General features: G+C 55.0%; 8 protein-coding genes across 8 annotated transcripts; 5 read left to right on the forward strand and 3 right to left on the reverse strand.

Moving 5' to 3' along the window:
• Positions 1–445: 445 nt before the first annotated feature.
• Positions 446–1,666, forward strand: MYCGRDRAFT_94892 (uncharacterized protein; the record flags this gene model as incomplete). Its single annotated transcript, XM_003849829.1, has 1 exon — positions 446–1,666. One exon carries the CDS (start codon positions 446–448, stop codon positions 1,664–1,666), a length of 1,221 nt encoding a protein of 406 aa, XP_003849877.1.
• Positions 1,667–2,354: 688 nt separating this feature from the next.
• Positions 2,355–3,275, forward strand: MYCGRDRAFT_94893 (uncharacterized protein; the record flags this gene model as incomplete). Its single annotated transcript, XM_003849830.1, has 2 exons — positions 2,355–3,112; positions 3,176–3,275. The coding sequence occupies 2 exons, from the start codon at positions 2,355–2,357 to the stop codon at positions 3,273–3,275; spliced, it is 858 nt and encodes a 285-aa protein (XP_003849878.1).
• A 403-nt stretch (positions 3,276–3,678) lies between these two features.
• Positions 3,679–4,411, forward strand: MYCGRDRAFT_74342 (uncharacterized protein; the record flags this gene model as incomplete). The annotated part of the gene is made up of 2 exons (XM_003849831.1): positions 3,679–4,171; positions 4,234–4,411. 2 exons carry the CDS (start codon positions 3,912–3,914, stop codon positions 4,409–4,411), a joined length of 438 nt encoding a protein of 145 aa, XP_003849879.1.
• Positions 4,412–4,763: 352 nt separating this feature from the next.
• On the reverse strand, positions 4,764–6,568 carry MYCGRDRAFT_219759 (putative major facilitator superfamily transporter; the record flags this gene model as incomplete). The annotated part of the gene is made up of 3 exons (XM_003850493.1): positions 4,764–5,114; positions 5,170–6,019; positions 6,085–6,568. 3 exons carry the CDS (start codon positions 6,378–6,380, stop codon positions 4,764–4,766), a joined length of 1,497 nt encoding a protein of 498 aa, XP_003850541.1.
• Positions 6,569–6,822: 254 nt separating this feature from the next.
• MYCGRDRAFT_74344 (uncharacterized protein) lies at positions 6,823–8,566 on the reverse strand (the record flags this gene model as incomplete). The annotated part of the gene is made up of 2 exons (XM_003850492.1): positions 6,823–6,855; positions 6,914–8,566. 2 exons carry the CDS (start codon positions 8,564–8,566, stop codon positions 6,823–6,825), a joined length of 1,686 nt encoding a protein of 561 aa, XP_003850540.1.
• Positions 8,567–8,791: 225 nt separating this feature from the next.
• Positions 8,792–9,789, forward strand: MYCGRDRAFT_74348 (proteasome core particle subunit alpha 4; the record flags this gene model as incomplete). Its single annotated transcript, XM_003849832.1, has 2 exons — positions 8,792–9,364; positions 9,426–9,789. 2 exons carry the CDS (start codon positions 8,886–8,888, stop codon positions 9,787–9,789), a joined length of 843 nt encoding a protein of 280 aa, XP_003849880.1.
• A 1,478-nt stretch (positions 9,790–11,267) lies between these two features.
• On the reverse strand, positions 11,268–16,037 carry MYCGRDRAFT_74352 (uncharacterized protein; the record flags this gene model as incomplete). The annotated part of the gene is made up of 4 exons (XM_003850491.1): positions 11,268–14,972; positions 15,035–15,044; positions 15,196–15,629; positions 15,687–16,037. Coding segments are annotated over 4 exons (4,500 nt in total), but the record flags the coding sequence as incomplete, so codon positions are not given.
• A 793-nt stretch (positions 16,038–16,830) lies between these two features.
• Positions 16,831–18,125, forward strand: MYCGRDRAFT_87006 (uncharacterized protein; the record flags this gene model as incomplete). Its single annotated transcript, XM_003849833.1, has 2 exons — positions 16,831–17,066; positions 17,141–18,125. 2 exons carry the CDS (start codon positions 16,831–16,833, stop codon positions 18,123–18,125), a joined length of 1,221 nt encoding a protein of 406 aa, XP_003849881.1.
• Positions 18,126–19,085: the final 960 nt, after the last annotated feature.

Here is a 19,085-nt window from a genome sequence, read left to right on the forward strand (position 1 = left end):
CCATTCGATTGGGATCGAGACGAGCGGGACCGCGTGACCGTCTTTTCAAAAGTGCGTAGGAATCAAGGTCACAGTTCAGAGTATAGACTGGATCACAAGGGTCAAGTCGCAAGCAAACATGTGGTCAGCATGCGATTCCGAGCGAGCAACGGGCGAGGACAACGACCTCCTGGCAGCTAGCCAAGAAACCTTCTCACCGAGCGCAGGTAAAGTGGCAGCACCTTCTGATCCATCATGCCGGCGCAGCAGGACCGGTTGCCGAGCAGCCGCGTCGCTTCCTTGATCTATATTGACAGTCGAGCAGTACTTCCTTTATCTCACAAGTCCAATCCTCATCCTCACATCAACACCAACACACTCGTCCTGCACAACAGCAGTACCAATATCACTCTCACTCGCACGATTCCATCACTACGAAAACATATACCGACGATCGCTATCGAATATGTCCCACAAGCGCGCGAGCCTCGGGGGCCTGGCACCGGAGCTACAATGTCTCATCGCCGACCACGTTGATCCCTCTGGCCTCCTCTCTCTCCGATTGACGAATCGCAGCTTTGCAGCAGCCGTCGAAGACCGCTTCGTGCCTACGTTCTTCACCACTCGTGTGCACTTGGTCACTCGCCATGCACTACACGCCCTTGGGGAGATATGCGCTGTCCCGAGATGGACCGCCCATTTGAAAGAGATCGAGCTCGTATTCTGCAAGGCTCGCGAACCAGATTACTCCATACCGATTGAGACGAGACGGCCGCTGGAATGCAGATGTGCCAATGCCAACATCAAGATTGAGCTGGAATACGAAGCGTTGTTCGACAACGAGTACGATGTCCTGCTCCTGACACAAATGTTCTGCAACTTGAACCGAGCCAAACGTCGAGTTCGGATTAGCGTCGGTCCTGACGACTACAAAATGGGCATCTCGGTATTCGGTGTCAAAACCTTCGAACGGGTCATCGATCACCCCTTGGACATTTGGTTGGGTCCGGGTGATGGAGGCCAGAAGCTTGTCGGCGATCTTTTGACGGCGGCAGCAGCCGCCGGGTACAGATTCTCCGAACTTTTACTGTTTGACGGCACTGACGACCGTCACATTGAGGAGATAGAGCTGGATATCCCCGCGCCCTTGTTGGACCAACTGCGTACATGCTGGTCCACGCTCACCCGACTTGTTTTGGGTCATGTCAGAAACGACCGGTACGACAGCAGTCGTGATGTTGTTCATCAGCTTCTCCCTTCTGCGACACGGCTCGAGGAATTGACGATTTCGGGATCCACATGGAAGGCAGACACGGTGCGCGACTGGGCGGAATCCTTACAGACAACCTGCCTCCGGAAGCTGGAGATGTGGCAGATCACGGGCTACATGAGGGACTTCATCGCACTGTTCGTGCGGCACAAACGCACCTTGCGCAAGCTTGAGCTAGTGTTTTGCTGCATGGAACCATATCCAGACGGATGCTGGCTTACTTTGTTCTGGCATGTGGCGACATTGCTGCAGCTGGAACATTTCTGCGGAGCCGATTTCGAGTATTGGGACGCATGTACCCTCAGACATGCCGGAAAACGGCTGGAGTGGGACTACAGGGACAACGCATCGGCACTGGCGCAAGTGGAGTATCTGCGCATTCCCGGCAACACCTACATGTCAAATGAGATGGACTGAGCAGCGCACGAGGGGCGGGGGATGATTTGTGATGTTCATTCATTGCAGTCGGGCGAGAGTACAGGGCAATCATGGCGGGAGGAGATTCCGTGGAGGAAGGGGCAGCTGCGTCCGGAAGCGCACTACCAAAAGGAGGAAGTAAAGTGAATTCGACGTGACGGAACCAGTCATCAAGCTCGGCTCCCCCAATGTCTCTCCGTCTCTTTTGTCCATCTCAATCTCATCCCGCGCGCAATCCTCTTTCATCATCAACACGTCTCATTTTGACACAGCATCCAATGTGTATGTGGCCGTTTGCCGACGTTTGGCTCGAAAGCCCTCCAGCCTCGCGGTCGCCTTCCCCTCTGTCGCGAAGACGATCGCCCTCCCCTCTCCCGCGCAGACGACATCACCACCGAAGCAGAGTGACGACGTTCCATCACACTCGCCCGGTCGAACCTCGACGTACCGTGCGAGTAGTGCCCCGAGTAAGTCTGTCATATTCCGAGCTCCCTCTTCTGCGCATCTTCCGGCGCATCCCTCACCGTCCTGCGCCCCGCTTCACTTCACTCGAGGCGCACAGCTCATATCGGCACGTGCGTCACTCTCAATCCCCGCCATCTTCTTCCGTCACAACAATCCTCTTCTTCCACATCCACCACACACTCCCTCCGTCTTCACCCAACATCCATCTCATCACATCACCATCATGGGCGACGACGACTACGAGCATTGGCCAGAGGCGGGCAAGCAGCAGTGCACCACACCCGCCGCTCCGGCCGCCGGCTTCGACAGTCACAACGGCCTGCACACTCACTCCTACCTCGCCGCGGCGAAAGACCCATCTCCAACACCTGCACCCGACATGACGGTCTACGAGACTGCTTCCTACCCTTGCGCTCCTCAGCCCGTCTACTATCCTCATCCGGCCGCCACTTACGCCGCTCCACAACAGTACTACGCCGTCCCGCAGCCGATTGCGCAGCAGCAAACCTACGCCGCCCCACAGCCGATGCCTCAGCAGCAGAACTACGTCGTCGCGCAGCCAATGCCGCAGCAGCAGATGTACGGCGGCTATCCGCAACAGGTATACGGTGGCAACCCACAGCCAGGCTACTACGGCTACCCTCAGCCCAACATGGCACCCGCGGGTCCAGTCATCGCGGTGGCTCCACCAGCTGCAAAGTCAGTGACACCCCCACCAACACCAGCAGAGCCCATACCCGAGCCCGCTCCCGCCAAGAACAACACTCACTTCTACGTTCCTAGATTCACCGGTGGTGAAGAAGCGGTCGTCATCCCGCAGCCCAGCGCCTGGCTCGGTCGTACGAAAGCTCAAGTCGAGGAGGACAATTCGAAGATTGCCAAGGAGCAGGGCGCTTGGGATGCGCGCAAGATGGTGCCGAAAGACGTGCCTGATGATCAGGTGTTGTGGGTCATTGAGCTCGACAATACCAAGACGCTTCGGTGAGTTGGAGGGATCGAAAGATCATGTTTCTTTCTGTTGCAGTGCTGACGAGTAATGAATAGTACGTTCAAGGACATCAAGGACATGAAAGGAGAGTGGAAGCGCGACCCACGCTATCCTGATGCCTGGTACTTCATCCGCGAGGAAGAAGAGAAGAAGTAGTGGGCAACGGGGCGAGACGGCGAGGCGCGGTGACACCGATGCGGCTTTGAGACATGAGTTTGAGCCAAAGGAGAGAAGTCTTGGTTTTAAGAAACGCACAAGGAGCGGTAGGCAAAAGTCTCCGAGCAGCAATGGCTGCGAAAAGCAGAGGTTGCCACGGCAGATACTGGAATGTCTATTGGCATGGCAGACGTTTTTGGAGGATCTCCAAAATCCCATACCGGAGACAGAACCCATAGCTTGACACACGAAACTCGATGATTTTGACACGAAGCACATGCAAGTCAGAAGTGAAGTGAATGAAGAAGACATCCACTGCTACGGCGTTCGACATCTCCCATCGTGCTCCTCCATCACTGACGTAATCCCAAACCACATCTTCCTCTCACAACTCCACCAATGCCTTCACCAACACCAACACCCGACCATTCCCTCCGCAACCTCCTCCTCTTCCTCTCCGTCTTCATCATCGCCTTCTTCCCCTCCGCCTTCCAAATCCTCCTCAAACCCTTCCTCTACCCCCTCGAACTCCTCGGCGCCGAATTCAGTCCCCGACCCTTCGCACTCCCAACTTGCGCCTGCTGCCCAAACACAGTCGACTGTCCCACCGCGACAACACCAACCCCAATCTCAACCATGGCCTGGACGCAAAAGACTTTCACCCTCCCTTCCCGCGCAAGGGGGAGCTACCTCATCACCGACCACGTCTACTCTTCCCTCCCCGAGATCCGCGAGTACAAAGTTGGTATTCTGCATCTCTTTGTCCAGCATACGAGTTGCGCGTTGAGCTTGAATGAGAATTGGGACGAGGATGTGCGAGCGGATATGAGCGATGCGTTGGATCGGATTGCGCCGGAGGATCGGAAGGGGGAGTTGTATAAGCATAGTTGTGAAGGGTGAGTACCTTAGGCACAACTGCGTCAGGACGAGGGAGAGAATGCTGACGGTGTTGAACTAGACCGGACGATATGCCCGCACATATCAAGAGCGCGCTGGTGGGAGCGAGCGTGCAAGTGCCGATTACGGATGGGAAACTGGCGACGGGCACGTGGCAGGGGATTTGGTATTTGGAGTTTAGGGCGAGTAAGCATACGAGGAAGGTTGTGGCTACGATTCAGGGGGAGAAGAAGTCGTGACTTGGGGAGGAGAAGGTGATGAAGATTGTGGAGGGATGGGAGACATGAGTCGAAGACGAAGGGTTGGCATGATCCTACCTTAGGGTATGCTGCTCTGCTCGAGAGGACGCCACGGAAAAGCGCTCATGTCGGCGAATCCACGTAAAGAGAAATCTTGCGAAAAGGGTTGTGCTCAGCTGATGTGTCCCTCACGAGAGACAGAGCGGACATTTGCGAGTCAAGCTTAGGCACCACGGCTATCATGGCATTCCAGTACGACAGCAAACACCGATGGGACGCAGTATGCTGGAGACAGCATCTGACCCCAAACTTTCTCATGATTTGTATTCAGCGATGCACGTCATGAGCCAAATCAAGGACAGCCTTCAGCACTCCCGATCACTTGACCCTTCTCTGAACCACTCTCCGTCGATGAGTCCTTCTTGGCTCTCCCTTTCGCATTGACCAAATCCGACACCCAGAACGACGCCGCGATCACGAGTCCGAGCACGGCAAGTCCGATGCCCAGGTAGAATGCTCCACGATAGCCTTTCAGCAGCATCGTGCCGTCGGGGTTCAGATTTCTCTCGACGGTGCCGGCAAAGCCGAGACCAAGCGAGATCGAGTAGTTGGCAAGGGTATTGACGATTGACGCCGCCGAGCCTTGATATTTCTGCGGAAAAGCATTCGCCAGAAGAATTGTGCTGGCCGGAAACGTTGCGTCCTGTGAATGAACAGTCAATTTGGCGCCACGCGAACACTGGCAGACGCAGACTTACAACTCCCCACGGCACAACAACCATTGAGACAAACGTCCTCGCCCAGTACGTCTCATCAACAGGTGCCGTCGCAAGCAAGATCGAGCCAATCGCAATAGCAATCATGGCATACGTGAGTACGAAACTGGCTCCAAAGCGATTCAACAAATACCCAGTACAGACCGCCGCGAGCGCTCCCGAAGGAATAATGGGCACATTCTGCGCCGTCACGGCCAACGGCGAGTATCCACGCACATCCTGGGAGAAACGGAAGTAGTAGAAATTCCACAGCCCGAACGAAGCAAAGCCGACGCAGAGCACGACGAGCGTGAGAGTCGCTTCGACGTTGAAGTATTTTGCTGGGATGAGAGGGTGTTCAGCTCGGGCTTCCCACCAGCCGAAGGCGACAAGGAGGAGGACGCCGACACCGAGAAGAGCGCCGTTGTATGGTACTGCCCATCCTACCACGTAGGCTTGGTTCCAGGCGAAGTTGACCAGAATCAGGCCGGTCACGCTCAATGCTGTTCCGATGAGATCGAGTTCAGCAGCGGAGATATGTCGATCCGGACGAGAGGATAGTGAAGCCGGCACCACGAAGATAGTGGCGACAGCCATGGCCAGGCAGAGAAAGCTCAATGTCCAGAACGCCCAAGGCCACCAGGAGAGCTGACCGAAGAGCGAGCCTAGCAAGCATCCAAAGACGAAGCCGGCAGGGGCTAGTGATCCGTATAACCCAAACACGATATTCTTCCTCAGACTTTCTTCGGGGTACATTCGTCCTATGATGGCCACGGCATTGGGTATGATCAGCGCGGGTCCAATTCCCTGTAATGCTCGACAGACGTCGAAGAAGATGACTTCTCCCGAATATCTGCGGACAACGATCAGCCTGAACATCCATCCGCCTTGAGAAAAGATGTCGATGTAACTGCTTACACACTAACTCCAGTGATAACGCTCCAAACCGCAAACCACGCCCACCCGATCAACAACATAGTTTTATACCCGTACACATCTCCCCACCGGCCTGCGGGTAGAATGAAGGTGCCTACAGTCAAGGCATACGATGCCGCGAACCAGCTCTGCTGACCGCTGTCGTCGGGCACCCCGAAGGACTCGCCTATGGGATGGAGAGCGGCGATGACGATTCCTAGACTGGCTTCTTGGAGGGCTTGCGTTGTGCTGAGGATTGCGATGAGAAGGTATTCTCGGAGAGGGGATAGCGATGTCATTGCCGTGTTGCGTTGCTGCTCATTGATCGGACTCGTTCGTCAGGTTCCGGTATGGCCAACTTACTGTCATTGTTTGAACTGGTAGCGAAGTAGGACGGACGTTGATGCCTGACATGGAGACGGTGGATGCCAGACACCAGACGTCGTTGAAGTATAAAACCTCAAATGATGCAATGCTGATCACCGGGCGTACCCTTCATCTGTGCAGATCATTGCGCTAGGCTCTGGTGACGTACGATGTAACTGCTTTCAGTAAATGCAGTGACGAAGGCCCGATCAGATCGAAGAATCGAACAGAATGTTGTGCTGTTTTCGTAGAAGCTTACGCTTTGGCACTCCGAGGTCAAGCAATTCAACCTGCAAGTGGGGAGACAGATTCTCGGTGTGTGAATGCACAGGTGACGAGCGAAACCGCAGAGGGCTGTATTCCAGTGTGTATGGTTTATATGTACTTGTAAGGGTTCATGATCCCATTCTGTCAATCGGGTCAGCAAAATCCGGATGAGCGGGCAGAGAAGAGGGCATATACTCACGGGATCGTACAAATTCTTGATGTCCTTCATCAACTTGACCATGGTATCACTTCGGCTGTATCCAATAAATTCCTTCTTCGCCAGTCCAAGGCCGTGCTCGGCAGATATACTTCCATTCCGCTTCTGTACCCACTCGAACACCCACGGCTCGAGTACTTTCTCGACCTCCTTGTCGTATCGTCTTGTTGCTACGTTGATGTGTAGATTCGAGTCACCCATGTGGCCATATCCGATAACATCAATCACCGGCTTGCTCTCGTCCTCGGCGTCCATCATTCCTGATTCTTGGAACTTCGCGCGAGTCTCCTCGACGAGAGAATATAGCTCTGGCAGTGGGATTGAAAGGTCGTACTTGTAGACGCCACCAAAGTGTTGTGATGCTTCACTCACACCTTCACGGCACGCCCAGAGATTTTGCGATTGTGTTTCGTTCTCTGCCACCACACCATCCTCAACAATGCCCTCGCCCATTACGTGTTCGAGAAATGCAGTGAGCTTCTCGCTATCGTGATCGGTGTTTGAGCCAGAGGTCTCAATGAGGCAGTAGAAGGGGTGCTCGCCTTGCAGTGGGAGTTTCGCGCCGGATGCACGTTTGTAGATTTGTTGGGAGTTGTTGTCCATGAGCTCGAAGGCCGAGAGGATTTCTTGTAGAGACTTCTTGGCCTCCTTGAAGGCTTCTTGAACTTTCTCGTATGATTCGAGACCAAAGTATGCAACGTTCACTGCGGGGCTGCGCTGCGGGCAGATGATGGAGACCGCAGTGACAATTCCGATGGTACCTTCGCCACCAATGAAGAGCTGCTTCAAGTCATATCCAGTGTTGTTCTTTCGCAGCTTGCTCAGGTCATCAACGATAGTGCCATCGGGAAGGACAGCCTCCAGGCCAAGCACATTGCCGTGCAAGCTTCCATATCTCAGCAGTCTTAGACCACCCGCGTTCGTCGCAATGTTTCCACCGAGCTGACATGTTCCCTTTGCGCCCAGATCCAGAGGAAAGATATGGCCGCGCTCAGCCAAGTAGTTGTCCGCCGTCTCGAGAATGACTCCTGCGTCCGCGACAAGGATGCCAGACACATCATCGAAATCGCGAACCTTGTTCATTCGTCCCAGATTTATGATGATCTCGTCGAAGACTGGTACAGATCCTCCCACGAGTCCTGTATTCCCTCCTTGTGGGTTCACCGCGATCATGTTCTCGTTACAGTATTTCAAGATCTTGCTGACCTGCTCTGTCGAACCTGGCTTCAACAAGAGCTTCGTTTGACCACGATACTTGCGCATCCAGTCGGCATTATACGCTTCCAGATCGTCGGTCGCATCCTGATTCACTCCATCGATAATGGCATTGTCTACGCCCAGGACCTCGCGAAAGTACTTCACATCCTCGGCATTGATCTCCTTGAACCGCGAGTCTCGTTTGATGTTGGGATATGATTCCGTTGTGTATTTGATCTTCTTCTGGCTGATACCGGATCGAGACGGCGGAGGACCTTCATCGGCGTTGGAGGCCGTCGTCGTTGCTTCTTGCGTCTGCCATCGTTGTTGTGAGGCGAGTCGTGATGCTTGAAGGCGGAGAGGAGGTGACTGCTGGAATGTGTTGTTGGCGAGGCGGAGACGCCGTAGGGACGGTATACAGCGGTGTATCGACGACATTGTGGTATGTTGTAAGAAGTGAGAGGAAGAGAGCGACAGTGAAACGGCACAAGTGTTTCTTCTTTGACAAGCACGTCATGGTAAAAGATTAACCGCACGTACGAGCTCAAGCGGGCCCGTCCGTCGAGCTTCGGACTCGCGTTTGGCGATTGCCTGTAGCTTCCATTGCTCGTGACAGCTTCAATCCATATCGATACATCCACTCCCATCATCGCCAGAACATCCTCCATCTCGACTCACTGCCATCACCGGATACCTCGACGAATACAATCACATCCTCTCGACCACCCAACACCGATAAAACCTCCTCACCGCCACCATGGCCAGCGGCTACGACCGCGCCCTCTCCGTCTTCTCCCCCGATGGCCACGTCTTTCAGGTCGAATATGCTCTCGAAGCCGTCAAGCGCGGCACCTGCGCCGTAGCAGTCAAGGGCGCCGACGTCGTCGTTCTAGGCTGCGAGAAGCGATCCGCCCTCAAACTCCAAGACACCCGCATCACTCCTTCCAAGATCAGCATGGTCGACACCCACGTCTGCCTCGCCTTCGCCGGTCTCAACGCCGATGCACGCATTCTCGTCGACAAAGCTCGTCTCGAAGCGCAATCACATCGTCTCACTGTGGAGGATCCCGTCAGCATTGAGTACATCACCAAATATGTGGCCGGCGTGCAACAGCGATACACCCAGAGTGGAGGAGTGCGGCCGTTTGGCATCTCCACGCTCATCGTGGGTTTCGATCCTGGCAGCAAGGAGGCCAGACTATACCAGACCGAGCCATCAGGCATCTACTCCGCATGGTATGTCCACCAATTGATGATGAGTGCTTCGGCCAAATGCTAATCGGATTGATCGATACAGGAAAGCCAACGCCATCGGCCGCTCCTCCAAAACCGTCCGCGAATTCCTCGAACGCAATCACAAAGACGCCATGCCTCGCGACGACACAATCGAGCTGACCATCAAGTCCCTCCTTGAAGTCGTGCAGACCGGAGCCAAGAACATCGAGATCGCCATCATGGCACCAGGCAAGGGCGTGGAGATGCTGGCGGGTGAGGAGATTGAGAAGATTGTGGAGAAGATCAACACGGAGAAGGATGCTGCTGCGGAGGCGAACGCGAGCCGGAGAGGAGGTGCTAGAGGTGCTGCGGCGGCGGGTGATGCGAGCAGTGCGGATGGTGCGGCGCAAGTGCTGGCAAACAGACCTGCTGGCGGCGCGGAGTAGATGATCATGGAGATGAGATGGGAACGAGCAAGGCGCCAACGAACAGGGAGGAATACAGAGATGTACAATATACCATCCTCCTCGCTCGTGTTGAGAAACGCGAATGAGAGATCAAAGATCCGATGCACGTTTATCCTCATGTCACACCATGTCCCACGAGAAGAAAATCATCGGAGAGATCGAGTCTGCACTGCTAAGATGTGTTCATATTCCTGCAGACCTGCGACTGGCAGATCGAATCTTGCATGCCCGATAACTCGTACCATACATAGTCCCTCCCACACATCCGGGGTATTTCGAAACAGCAAAAGATATGAAAACCAGAAATCAGAAAAACGCCAGGCGGTCGTGCAACTCGCCATTCTGAACACTCTCCCATCCACCCATCATTACACTTCGTCTCTCCTTCTCTCTCTGCATCTCGCATTGCTCTTTCAGGAAACCCTCAATCTGCATCAGATACCCCAGTAAGGCAACTAACTTCTCTGGGCCTCCGGCTGCGCTGCATCCTGCTGCGGATTGGCGTTTGCATCACTCAATTGCGCTTCTGTGGTCGGGTGGACGGCATCGTCAAGCTGTGCGTTGACCATACCACCCATACCTTCATCCTGATCGTGCACCAGGTCGGCGAACACATTGTCCATAGCTCCAGCGCTTTGCTGACTGCCACCGAACCCGGGACTGCTTACGCCGGCGCTCGTGGCGAAGCCAGCGTGCGAGGTGGGTACTTCCAGTTGACGCTGCTTGGGCGAGTCGAATATATCAGCAGGCATGCCGCTGGAGATGGTGCTGCCTGCAGGTCGGCTGCTGAACTCCGGGCTGACGCTGCTGCGCGTGTTGCTGTCCTTGTCCTCGGGGCGCGTGGGAGCAGGTGTCTCAAACATGTCGCCCGAGCCAGTGTCGAACAAGTTTGGATCGAAGTTGTTCGGTGGAGGAGAACCGCCTGGAGGTGCTGGGTAGGAGAATTGACCTGGACTGCCCATGCGAGCTTCCCCCGTTGTGGCAGTAAAGCTATCATTTGCCGCAGCAGTGGTGAACTGATTTCCATACACATTGTTGACCATGGTCGTGCGCTCGCTTGGAGTTTCGTATCCGTGACCAGGATTGTGGGCCGCTGGAGCCGGTAACGATGCCATGCGCGCCTTGAAGGTCTCCAAATCGACGACCGCGGTAGGATCGTTCATCTCGAGAACAGCTTTGACCTTGAGCAGTCGGTCACGGTTGGCGTGAGGCTCGGATGCAAGGAAGTGGTCGACAATGGCGTTGCCAGCCAGACCTTCCAGAACGTGCAATGCCAAAGCAGTCATGTGCTTGAATTTGCGCGGAGGAGTCTCTCCCAATGGCTGCGCGGCGCCATTCTGGTGACTGCTAGACCCGGACGGACCTGGCGTCGCGGAGCCGGGAGGAGAGGCACTTGCATTCGAGCCTGGCATTTGCGATCCCATGGTATTCGACTGCTTGCGCTTCGCGACGTGCGGCTTCATCTTGTATTGCGTGGGAAGGTGGTCGGGATTGGTAATCCCGAGGGAAGCCATCAGCTTCTGTTGCTTGGTCGGGCGCGGCTTGCGAGTAGAGCCAGAAGCTGCAATAACGGGCGGCGGAACAGGCGCAACAGGGGCGAACTTGTGAAGCTCGCGTCGCAGGTAGTTTGTCTCTTCTGCGAGGAGGATGTCGGCACCTTCGATCTTTCGCAAGTAGAATCGCAGTACACCGACTTCGTCAGCAGTCGGAGGCATGGCGGGCTCGACGTAAGGCTTGATGAATTCGCGGAAGTTCTGACCATAGTTGCAGATATTTGCCAGCGTCTTCTCCTCTTCCGGCTGGAATGGCAGGGTCTCGAGCTCATCCTGCCACGCTTGGAGATCCTCAAGTCTTGGCCGCGCTGCATCGCGAGGGATCTTGACACGCCAGTCGCAGATGGGACAGGTATACTTGTCGTCCTCCTTGACCTTGCCTCGGGCAATCTTGAGGCACTTGCCGTGGTACCACTCGTGGCAGAGTTCGCACTCGATCATCATGCCGGCTTCAGATCTGCGACAGATACAGAAAACATCTCTGCTAGAGCTGCTTCCTTCTGTCTGCGGAGCACCTTCGCCTTCCTCGGGTGTGGCAGCACGAGATGACGGCTCTACTGGCCCGCGTGGCTTGTCGGTCAGATCGAAGCAGGACTCATTTCTCTTGTCAACCGTGATCATGTGCTGATGAAGAATATGCAACGGTGCATTGGCCTTTCCAAAGAGCTTCTTGCCTCGTCGCATCCAATCCTCGTGACGCTTGGACTCTTTCTCAAGGTCGATGGTACCATTGGGCTTACTCTGAAGTTCGTCCAGAGCGTCCATAACCTCCTTCATCTCGCGGTAATGAGGACGATTGCGGAACTCGGGATCCTTGCTTCGCTCAACCAGAGACTGTATCTTATCCTGCACTTCGCGCTGCTTCTTCAAGATAGCATCGACAGCCGCAAGTGTCTCTGGTGTGACCGGAAGCGTCGAAGCCTGCCGAGATAGCGCATCGAGCTGCTGGTAGTGCACTTGTTCGACAGCCATGAGCTCCTTTGACTTTTGCTCCCAGAGCTCTCCTTGAGCCTTGTGCTCGCGGAAGAATGCCATGTCGGGATTCGTGTCCGGTACCAGAAGCTCTTCGCCTTCCTTGATGTGCTTCTCGATTTCGCCAAGGGTCTGCTCTTGCCGGCCAGTCTCGGGGTTCGGGCGCTTCTCCTTGCCAGAGTCGTTCCATCTCAGTCGCTTCAACACACGCTCGAGCATGTCCATCTCCGGCATGTCCACGTGGAAGTCTCGACCGCGCTCAGCGAGCTCTTCGAAGTCCGCAGTCGTGCGGGAGAGAATGTCTCCAATGGCAGCGTTGGCATCTCTTTGAAACTCCTCAATGTTCTCGGCGCGTTCACGCAGGGTATTGATCTCTGGACAGTCAAAACCGATCTTGTCTGCGCTTGCCAGGAGGTTCTGGATATTCGAGACCTTGCGGAGTTCCTTGTCGCGCTCCTCAGCTTCGACCATCTTGGCAGTGCTCTTGCGGGCGGGCTTCTCGCTCTTGCGACGATTGGTCTGCTTGCGGGTGATGTAGCTAGTGGCCTCCTCGACCCACTCATTGCACCGATCCACAAAACGCCTCAAGTCTGCGAGTTGCGGCAGCTCATACTGAATCTTTTCGCCTTCTGCCAAGAGTGTTCTAAGGTGCCTGAGTGAAGGACGATCGTTCTCGTCCAGCTCACTGTCGACCTTCGCGGCCCACGTCTCGGGAATGTTGGCTTTGTCGACGGCTTTGCGGACGATAGTCTTGAGGGGCTCATCCCCCATGCGATAGTAGAGCACATGGTCTTTGTACGCTCCTCCAGAGTATCGGTCCGCTTCGTTTGCTTCACAGCATTCGTAGCTACCAGCATGCAACAAGCACAGAACCTTGCCGGATCTCTTGCAAATGTAGCGTGAGAGATAGCAGTAAGATTTGCAGAACGTGCAGATGACCTCCTCTTCTTCGGTCGCAGGGTCGATCGTCTCGGGCTTTCCCTGGTAGCGAGGACCTTGGTAGGGTTCCTCTGCCGACGTACCGCTTTCGATGCTGGCGCTTGCACTCAGGAATTGCTGCCGCATGCCGAGCTCGTCATCACGCATACGTTCAAGAGCTGGGGCTAGCCACTTTGCAGTACGGATGGTCTGGTCGCGCGAAGCTGCGGTTAAGAGTAGCTCATCGTGGGAAAAGCATGGCTGCTTCCGGTAATCTCTCAATCGCTTGACACCCTCCTCTCCGAAAGGCTCCCAATCGGCAGGAGCGAAGTTTACGGCCTCGTTGAAGTTGAAGCCGTGGTTGAAACCAGCGTGGTACGCTTTCGGGAAGGTGACGACAAACTCGCCAGCATGCTGATCAACGGCATACACTCTCACGCCTGCCTTACGAAGCTTGTCGGGCTTGGCGAGTGTGACCAGCTGGAACAGCAGGTCCGGCTGAGTTTCGAAAAGCTCAGGCATGTCATCTTTCAATGCTTGCTCAAATTTGGCGGTGTCCTCGCCAGGAATGCCGTACCAAGTCTTGGTCTCGCCGAAATGCTGGTAGTTTGCCGAGTACGTGAAATGATCCTCGTTGTGCCAGCAGAAAGTGGAGAAAACCATGCCGACGTAAAGCCATGGCACTGTCATGCCAGAAATGTCAGACTTGATGTGCCGGAACAACGACTCCTTGTCGAGTGGGAGAGTGTTGAGATTCCATGGATCGATAGAATAAGGATCGCGTGGGTGCTTCTCAATCGTCGGAAACCCGCTGCCATGCGTGGTTGAATGAATGTCGGCACCATATTCGACTTCGGTCGCGTCTGACAAATCGTCCACCAGACGCCAAAACTCGCGCTCAACGTCGTCCTCGACAAGAAAGTTCTTGTTTTCGTTGAACGGAGTAAACTGCCGTGGGATAGTCGAAAAGTGGTAATTCTTGAACTCGTTCGCTCTCCGTTGGAAGCCGGCAAGGGAGTACACGTCGCCTTCCTCAAAGCCGTACTCATTGGTACCGACCAAGCAGCGAGGGCAGTGCCACTCGTGTTCAGGCGCATGTGTGCGTGGAGGGTCCAGACATCCCATATGGTACACATTGTCGCAGCTCTCGCACTTGAGGAGTCGATGCGGGTCATCGCCTTTGCCGCATGTTTCGCACATCTCGCCCGGTCGAAAGTCCACACGATCACGGACGGCTTGAAAGCGCGCTGCAGACATGCGTGAGTGATGCATGTTGCTACCAGCAACCGTAGGCACATCTTTCCGCAAGCGCTTGCTTCGCCTGTTGATGAGGTCAACCTCGTCGGGAGTCAATTCGGAATGCTGTCGCTTCAGTGCCGCAAGCCCGGTCGGATTCGGTGCGATTAATTGTGGATTGCTAGACGGTCCGTTCTCGGGAAGCTGGTGGGCTTGATGAGGAGGCTGTGGCGTTCCATTACTTGGCAGGAGTCCGTTCATTCCGTTGACAGGCATGAAGCTCGGGGTGGGGGCTGGCGGTGGTGGATGAGCGTTTACTGAGGTGAACCCGCCAGCGTTGACTGGCGTGAAGCCACCGGCATTAACGGGTGTGAACCCGCCTGTGGTCGGTGGCTGAGGTTGATGCGGCATGGGCTGGTTGGGGTGAGGCTGACTTGAGTGAGGAGGCGGCATCGATTGAGGAGTGTGGTGAGGTGTCGTATGCTGGTGAGTCTGGTGCTGCGGCATGGATTGTGGGGTATGATGTTGCTGCATGTGCTGTGGACCGTGGTGCTGCTGCGGCATATGTTGGGCAGGATGATGCTGCATGGGAGCGAACTGTGGTTGTCCGAATGCGAATGGCGACTGCGAAGGACTGTGGCTGTGGCCGTTGAGAGACGCATTGAGAGCAGCCGATGCCTGCAGTGTCGGAGTATGCTCATGCGACGCGGAGCCTGGAGGTCGCTTCGCCGGTGAAGGACCGGGTGAGGGAGTATACGGTCCACCATTCATCATCTCCATCTGGTGCTGTACCCCTGGCTTGGCCAAGCGCAGGTACTCCTCATATGGGAACAGCCACTTCTGGTATGAGTTCTTCAACGATGTGGACAATGAAGACATGATCTTTCCGCTGTATCCGAGATCTCGCCCGACTTCAGCCCATCTCTTGCTCTTGCACACGAGATCGAACCCTCCTTTGCGCTCGACTGTCTTCTTCAGGCGGTACAAATCGAGTGGTCGCTTGTCGACGCTTGGGAAGCGATTGAGGTTGTGGCCATTTTGCTTGTGGAATTTGGCCAGCTGGTCGAGATAGTCGTTATTTACTCGGTTGCCTCCTTCAACAGAGTTGAGCTCCTGTCGACGGGTTCGGAAGTGGAATCGCTGTAGAAGACATGTTAGCGGGGCGATCACAGTCGTTAAAAGTTGAATGTTTCTTACCTCAGTATTGATTGCGAATGGTGGATTCCAGGCGTCTGGTGGAATGATCTTCACAATACCGTACTTGCTGCCCTCGGGTGCAATCTTGCGCATGTACTCCATCGGATCACGAAACTCTTCCTCCGTAGGTCTGAAGACTGGCGCATTTGGGATATCGAACAGCCGGTGACTGCGTGGCTTCTCGTCCGTACGTCGCTTTGGGTGCCCGCGACGCTCTACAGTTGTCATATCAAGCGGCTCAGCCCGTCGAGCACTGAGCGGGATTGCATGGTTGTTGCCAGATGGCGGACCGTTCAACGTGCCAGGAGCGGAGGGTGTTGCGGTTTTGGTGGGCACCTTTGGTGCGCTCATGCTCGAAGAGCCAGCCACTGCAGCTGTGGGAGAATCTCGAGCTGCCATCATTTGCGGCGGAGGCCCGCCGACGCTCGGTGGGACGACCATGTCGGCGATGAGGGGGCGCTGCGGCCCAGGCAGGATGGTCGCTCAGCGGTGGAGATGTATCGTGGACGAAATTGAAGCGGATCAGGTGGATCGTGGCGCATGGAGCGGTGCGAGGTCAGAGGGGTCACTTGCGAATTTCGGGCAATGTAACTCGATGTCGAGGTCCGTTGGAAGGGGTGCTCAAGTGCGAGAAATCTGGTCTGCTCTGGGTGTTAGAGTTGCGTCGAGGCAATTGGCGATCTGGGCTGGTCCAGTCGCTCAAGTTGGCGGAATACGTCGATATGGCGAAAGGTGGGAGGAAGGCAAGGTATGAGTTGGAATGCGAGGATGGATCTCAAGGAGCGACTCTGGCCCTCCGATATTCTGGTAGCGTGACGTAAAATGCGCAGTCGACCCGCGGTACCGAACGCAAGTTCTGTTCTTGGGTCAGAATGTGAGCTCGGGCTGCTTGGAGTTGGAGAGCGATCTGTGGTCATGTGGTTGGAAATATCGTCCGCAAGGCAAGGCACGAGGCAAACTTGTCGGACTCATCGTGACTTCCGCTCATCTGGCCCGAGGGAGGTGATGTCGAGATTCTAGATCCGGCAGGCGGACTTGACTCCGCTTTCAGGCAGAACCCACGCCAACTTCACGTCTTCGGCTGGCTGGCTCACTCGACAAGACGATGTCGTCGATGTGCGCCTGTGCATAACATCACAATGCCATGGAGAAGACAATCCCGCCCATCCCGGCGTTCTATGCCTGCTACCTGCTTCGATCGATAGCACGTCACTCCTCCACATACATCGGCAGCACGCCGAATCCTCCGCGACGGCTCAAACAACACAATGGAGAGGCCAAGGGCGGCGCGGTCCGGACGTCGAGAGACACTCTTCGACCATGGGAGATGACATGTTTAGTGACCGGCTTTCCCAGCAAGATCGCAGCTCTGCAATTCGAGTGAGTGACTGCGGTCATCGATTGTGTCTGGCCTCTTTGTGTACAAATGCTGATGGTGACATTGCTTTCCTTAGATGGGCATGGCAGAATCCAAACTTGACTCGCCATATCGCAGTCGACTCTCGCATCACACAAACAAAGATGAAAACCCGCATATCTCCAAAGTCGGGTAAAATGCGAAAACGTGCTGCTCGACCACGACTGTGCTTGACGGATCGACTGGCCAATCTCCATCTCCTCCTCCGAGCGAAGAGCTTCGAGAGATGGCCGCTCAAGCTCACATTCTTCTGCGAGGATGTACATCGCATGTGGGTGAGATGGACGACTCACCAGTTTGAGAACCTCCGACCAGGCTTCGAAGTAACCATGGATGAATCCAGTCGTGCGCCTGCAAAGAAAGACCAGGACGAGACCGAAGCTCTACCTGCCGATGCTCCGATTGGAATCAATGCGCTCGATTTGGGCTACACAGCCTTGAAGCCGCAACTCGAGAAGACTCAAGGTCTTCTAGGCCAGCCAGCGGCCCCGGAATGTGCAATCTGTCGCACAAGCACTCCCGCCACCGGTGCAGCGACTTTGGTGTGTCATCGTGAGAGCTGTACCGCCGTCATGCATCTACAGTGCTTATCCTCCGCATTTCTGAAAGCGGAAGGCTCCGCCGATGCGCTCGTGCCAACCAAAGGACAATGCCCGGAATGCAAAGGCGAGCTTCATTGGGTCGACTTGGCGAAGGAACTCAGCTTACGCATGCGCGGCGAAAAAGAAGTGAAAGCACTGTTCAAGCCAAAGCGTGGCAAGAAAGCTGCTGCTCCTTCAGCGGTGCAGGACGAATCAGAGGTGTCCTCCGATGATGATCCACTGGACCTTGTGCCGGAAGACGAAGATGAGTGGCAGGTGCAGGCAGATAGCAGTGATGACGAGATTGACAGGAACAAGATCCGGAGTGATCCAAGCGTCGGACGTGCTTCGGCGGCTTTCAGGCGACCGGCGTTGGTGCAGAGCTATTCGGAGCCTGTGATTGAGGACAGTGAATGGGATGACGCCGAGCTTGTGGTGTGAGATGGATGAAAGACAGGGCCTGCATCGTCACATGAAATCACAAGCAAGGCAAGTACATACGATGTATCTTCCATTGTGAGGACTTGCCGATAACATCATGGCCCTCGACCACCCTTTCGATGCACCGGCCAAACATCAACTTCAACAAGTACTCGACTTCGTGGCACTTAAGACAGACATCAACGATCGAGAACTCAACACACAATCGGTTCCTTCAACACCGCCTTCCCCATCAATACACCGGCACATAGCACCAGTATCGACGGCATTGCAATGAACATTTGAATCCACCGCATTCAAGTCAGCCACGGGGTACGTCGCATGATTGTACAGGAAACTACGCAATCATATCTCTGACATGTGCTAGATCGTGGCTTGAAGACGAGTTCAATATCAACGCACTGGACAGTTCCAGCCAGAACCACGAGACCACACTATCACCGACCTCGCCCATCATCTTCGCGCACGACCACGCAACAATCGAAGCAATGGCGCCGAAGCGCAAGAGCGAATTTGAGGAGTTTGAGAAGACAACCAAGTTTGTCATTGTCTCCGACCATTTTCAATAGCCCCAGCCAACTGACCTACTTCAGACCGTTTCTCCGCGATGAGTTTGTGAACGTCACTCTCGACGGGTCACCCTCCAGTTACAAGGTCTCCAAGGCCGTACTCTGCAATGCCTCTGATTATTTCGTCAAAGCACTCGACGGCTCATTCAAAGAAGGCAAAGAGCGTAAATTGCGATTACCAGGCTGTGATGCGAAGACTTTCGAGCGGTTCATTGGCTACCTAGCCAACAACCGACTTCCCGACTATGAAGCAGCGTTCGAGGCATCAATGAGTCCAGATGACACAACTGACTCCGATGAATTACACACAGCCTTCCAAGACCAGCTCGTCAATCTCTGGGCTTTTGCCGATGCATATCTTATGCCAAGTCTGCAAAACAAAGCTATGGAC

Source organism: Zymoseptoria tritici, chromosome 8 (genome assembly GCF_000219625.1).
Source record: "Zymoseptoria tritici IPO323 chromosome 8, whole genome shotgun sequence".
Taxonomy (NCBI): domain Eukaryota; kingdom Fungi; phylum Ascomycota; class Dothideomycetes; order Mycosphaerellales; family Mycosphaerellaceae; genus Zymoseptoria; species Zymoseptoria tritici.